At 37.8% G+C, this 5,269-nt stretch overlaps 1 protein-coding gene across 1 annotated transcript; it reads left to right on the top strand.

Annotated features, from left to right (window-relative positions):
• Positions 1-1,972: 1,972 nt before the first annotated feature.
• On the top strand, positions 1,973-4,901 carry LOC111901843 (uncharacterized). Its single transcript, XM_023897702.3, has 4 exons — positions 1,973-2,502; positions 2,721-3,347; positions 3,885-4,063; positions 4,147-4,901. The coding sequence occupies exons 1-4, from the start codon at positions 2,432-2,434 to the stop codon at positions 4,743-4,745; spliced, it is 1,476 nt and encodes a 491-aa protein (XP_023753470.1). The 5' UTR covers positions 1,973-2,431; the 3' UTR covers positions 4,746-4,901.
• Positions 4,902-5,269: the final 368 nt, after the last annotated feature.

The following is a 5,269-nucleotide window of genomic DNA, read 5'->3' on the forward strand; positions in this document are numbered from 1 at the left end:
CAGTTTAGTACCAAGCTGCACCTATATTATTACTTGTATTACTTTGATGTTGCTATGAAATGTAACTTATGTAAAAACTATTACTATTAATGCAATGGTTCTTGTACTTTGATTACTATACTACATATGTTGTGATACTTGACATGACGTCATCCACTCCAGAACGTTTCCGCCGTTTCGGTTTTGGGGTGTGACAGGTTCCATGACCAGACTCGCCGAGTCCAAGAACAGACTCGCCGAGTCCAAGGAAATCTTCAACAGAATCGCCCGAGTTGTTCTTCCAACTCGCCGAGTCCATGCACATATTCATACAACTCTCGAGTACACTCATGTGACTCGCCGAGTATCTCCAGTTCTCAATCCATTCAGAGGCTTTTCAAGCCATGCAGGGGCTCCAATCCATACATCTACCCTTCTACAAGCTATCCCTCACGTAAAGTTGCAAACTTTACGTGATACAAAGGAGATATAAGCCCAAAACACACTAGGGCTTGGGTTTTAGACAAAGGGGCTTTACCAACAACCCAAGAACTGAAGCTTTATGACATTCTAAGCCATCATGAGTCTAGATCTGGAGCAGCAACCCCAGATCTAACTCCCAAATCCGAGATAGGTCTTAAAACAAGCTAAGGGACTCCCAAAACAACCACCAAGGATAAACCAAAAAGGAAATAGCTTAAGATAAGGCTCCTTACCTCAGAGATGTGCCCAAAACTGATGTAGATCACAGATCTATACAAGCCCTTGATGCTAACTTCCAATTTCTCAAGCTCTTTCCACCAATTTCCTATTCTAAGCCCTCAATCTCCTCAACAATGAAGCCTCACACGAATTTTGGGGTTTCTATAACTCAAAGGGAAGGTAAAGAGGCTGAAGGAGGAACATAACATTCTTTATGTAGGGCACAACCCCGGGATTAGGGTTTTTCTCTCTTCAGCACCAACTCGTCGAGTCCAACTACCGACTCGACGAGTTGGTCACTTAACTCGCAACCAAAATCCCGCTCCGACTTGGCGAGTCGGAATAGCTACTCGTCGAGTCCCCTTCTTTATTTACACTTTACCCCCTGAACTCTTGATTCTGACTTGGGATGTTACATTTCCTTTCTTGGCCTTTCTGATTTCGGGTGTTACATTTTGTGTTTTTCATTTTGGTTATTTCATTAAAAAGGATTATCAAGGATGAAATATCATTGTTTTTGTATTTGTATTTGATTTTAAAGGAGCTAGTTTGGATAGTATTTTTAAATTTGTTAAAAGGGTTTGAATCAAGGTCAATTCGTTCCAAACTCGCTCCATTGTGAGGTCTACTGGCAAAGGTCTCTAAGATGTGTGTAAAGGCTAATTAAAGTTGCATGCTTTGTGTTTTTCATTTTGGTTATTTCATTAAAAAGGATTATCAAGGATGAAGTATCATTGTTTTTGTATTTATATTTGATTTTAAAGGATTAAAAACATTCTATATAAAATTTTGGATTTGTTTTTAGTGTGGTGGTGGATGGCGGTCGATGGTGGGGTGAAATACTAACCTTGATATAATTACCATTGATGGTGGAAGATGATATCGATAGAAATCTTCATAAAATTGAAGCCAATCTATAATCTATAATATCTGATCATTCATGTCATATTTGGCAAATATGACGGGAAAATCAATCGTATTCATTATTGGTGGTTGATGGTGGATGGTAGTGGTGGTGCATGGTGGTGTTGATGATTAGAAAAATATCTTTAAAAAATAGTTATTTTTGGGGTATATTGGTGGTGTTGATGATGAGACGGAATGTTAGCGAATACAATCCATGCCATTTTTTAAAACCCTAAGGGCAGTTATGGAACGTTTTTATAAGTTAGTCTCACCTTGCCACTTTTCAAAAACCACAGGGACCATAAAATGGTCCTTAATTAATTTGTGCCCTAATTTAAATGATAAATTATCTCCGCCCATAAATAAAAAAGATTCCCCACGTGGATCGTATCGATCTACGTAGATCGTGGTTATCAAAATAGAGGCCACCGAGAAAACTAAAAGAAAATTTTCCAAAAAAGTCAAAGATCAAGTTAGTTTCAATCTAATCTAATTCATAATATCATATGAAGATTCACCAGATATTTTTTTGATAAACCGGCGTATCAAACTTCTAAACACAATCAAGCTTGTAATTAATCGATTTAGAATCTTTGCCGGGTCAAACGTTGAACTCTCACCAAATCCCACCAAATCCGAATTTTTAAAATTCCATTTTGTTCAATTGATTTCCTGGATTGATAGTTTGTGTGCGTGATTTGCATATTCAATTTTGGTGGGTGTTTGAAAAATTAGTGGGGCAACACGATGGGAAGGTTTGGTGGATCAATTTCATTGCAGGAGGAGATGCAGTACTATCTTCGGATCTGGAATTTAATCAGAGTTTTGATCTTTTAGCACGGGGATGAGATTACGTAATATCGTCATCAATCGATCTAAACTCTTGTTTCCTAAATCGAATCTGCGAACCATGAAGTAAGTTTCGATTATTTCCCTATTTCATCTCTGCTATGTTCATTTATCTTCCATTTCAATCCCCTTTTTGATTGATTAAAGTTGACTCGTTCTTGTTGTTTGATTCATTTTGTACTTCAAAACTTCAAATTAGTCTCGTTTTTGTTCTAATTTCTGACACATACATTCAAAAATCAACTGTTAAGTGATATGGTTAGAACTTTCTATTTTCCCTACAGGACACGGAGACTTTTTGGGATTTCTCTTTCTCTGATTATAATCAATTTGGCCTCGATAATGGAGCGAGCCGATGAAAATCTTCTTCCATCTGTATACAAAGAAGTCAGTGAAGCGTTCAACGCCGGACCCTCTGATCTGGGCTACCTCACGTTTATCAGAAACTTCGTTCAAGGTCTGGCGTCTCCGATCGCCGGAATCCTGGTTTTAACCTACGATCGGCCGACAGTTCTTGCAATGGGGACACTATGCTGGGCGTTATCCACCGGCGCTGTTGGTGGTAGTCATTATTTCAGTCAGGTTGCTTTTTGGAGAGCTGTAAATGGATTTGGATTGGCGATTGTGATTCCTGCACTCCAGTCGTTTATAGCTGATACGTATAGTGATAATGTGAGGGGAACAGGGTTTGGGTTCTTGAGTCTTGTTGGGATGGTGGGTGGCATCGGTGGTGGTGTGGTGGCGACAATTATGGCCGGTCATGAGTTTTGGGGGGTGCCCGGATGGCGGTGTGCTTTTGTTTTGATGGCGGCGTTAAGTTGCTTGATTGGGTTTCTTGTTTTCATGTTTGTTGTTGATCCGAAAAGGTTAACTTCCATTGATCGTGATGGAGGAGAGTATTATCTAGAAAGGTACCCAAATCTTTCTTAGATTCCGATTCGTTAGGTTTCTTATTACATGTCTTAGTGTTATTTTCAATAAGGGTATTTATGTCTTTTTTATGTGTCCAATGTTTCACCTTTTTCATCTTTTTAATGTTTTTAGGTGAAATAAAAAACGGTAACTTATTATTGAATTGAGTTTCAGTCCAATGCACACCAAATGTAATACAATATGTTATGTCATGTCATGTCTTATGTTGTTTTGCATAACAAACATGTCCAACCTGATTATAACAAACGGGTCCTACCTGATTGTTGACAAGACAATACATAACAAATTGTATTGCATTCAGTGTGCATTGGACTGGGACTGATTCGATAAGTTATAGTTTTTTTGTTTCACCTGAAAAGGTGGAAGAAGGTAAGACAATGATTCGTTTTTGATCTCTGTACAAAGTCGTGAAAGTCCTCCTCATCTTTATCATGGAAAATATCCCTGAAAAGTTTGTCCAGTATTACAAGTACTAACAAACACAGTCTTAATGGTTTTGAATTTTTTTATTATAGGAACGAACTAATTGAACGCGGACGTGATTCAAGTTCGGGTTCAATTTGGACCGAGTCATGGACCGCGATGAAAGCCGTGATGAAAGTCCAAACGTTTCAAATCATTGTCTTACAAGGTCTTGTTGGTTCGCTCCCATGGACCGCTATGGTGTTCTTCACCATGTGGTTCGAACTAATCGGTGAGCATGTATGCACTATGCATCTAACCATGGTGCATTTTTTCAAGACCTTTAATAAACCTAATCTTTATTTTCATTTTTAGGTTTTGACCACAAACAAGCTGCAACTCTTTTGAGCCTATTTGGAGCCGGGTGTTCTTTCGGTTCACTCTTGGGTGGAATCATAGCGGATCGTTTATCCCAAATTTACCCTCATACGGGTCGAATCATGTGTGCCCAATTCAGTGCCATCATGGGAATCCCATATACTTTCTTTCTCCTACGCGTAATCCCACAATCGGTCGACAGCTACTTAATTTACGCTATTACCCTTCTCCTTATGGGCCTTACAATAAGTTGGAATGGAACCGCAGCCAATGCACCAATGTTTGCCGAAGTGGTCCCCGCCAAACACCGGACCATGATTTATGCGTTTGACCGGGCCTTTGAAGGGTCATTTTCGTCTTTTGCTGCTCCCATGGTTGGGATTTTAGCAGAACAGATTTATGGGTATGACCCGAAATCGGTGGACCCGGTTGCGGGGTCCACAAGAGAAGCTTTAGCGCTTTCAAGAGGGCTTTTTTCGATGATGGCGGTTCCTTTTGGTTTGTGTTGCTTGTTTTATACGCCTTTGTATCGGGTTTTTAGACGCGATCGTGATAGTGTTCGAATGGCTACTCAAAAAGAAGAAGAAATGATCTGATTAACCATGTAGTTTTTTTTAGTTTGGGCTTGGTATTTTATAGTCATTTTTGGTTACGATTAGATGTCATAAATCATTAATAATATATTTGATAACTAGACTACTATGCTAAAATTCTACTTTTCTTTTCTGATTATGTTACGAATTGTTAATTCATATTAGGACATTTGATTAAGTGAAATGACTCATGTAACTTGACAAAGTTAGGGTGGTTATCTTAAAATTAAACTACAAGTATAACTCTTTTTTCCTAACCATTCCATCCTCAAACTGTCAACCAGACCATTATAGTTTGGTTTTAGTCTTTATGATTCACTTTATAATGAATTAAACTTAAAATTAGTATTTTGTCCGAAATAATTTATTTTTGATTTTTTCTTTGTTATTATAATCATATATTTGATGTTGATATAAATATTGTTTTTTATTTGTTTTTGCAATATATACAATATTTGGATCAGAATAAATGATTATTTTACATGTTTGTATAAAAATAAAATAAGAATATTAACGTATATTTTTTA

Source organism: Lactuca sativa, chromosome 4 (genome assembly GCF_002870075.4).
Source record: "Lactuca sativa cultivar Salinas chromosome 4, Lsat_Salinas_v11, whole genome shotgun sequence".
Classification (NCBI taxonomy): domain Eukaryota; kingdom Viridiplantae; phylum Streptophyta; class Magnoliopsida; order Asterales; family Asteraceae; genus Lactuca; species Lactuca sativa.

What these genes read in the sequence shown, in the direction of transcription:
- LOC111901843 (XM_023897702.3), top strand. Translation starts at nt 2,432, where the DNA reads ATGAGATTACGTAATATCGTCATCAATCGATCTAAACTCTTGTTTCCT. An exon ending in TCGAATCTGCGAACCATGAA is followed by an intron (nt 2,503 to 2,720) that starts GTAAGTTTCGAT and finishes TTTTCCCTACAG; the next exon opens with GACACGGAGACTTTTTGGGA. An exon ending in CATGTGGTTCGAACTAATCG is followed by an intron (nt 4,064 to 4,146) that starts GTGAGCATGTAT and finishes TTTCATTTTTAG; the next exon opens with GTTTTGACCACAAACAAGCT.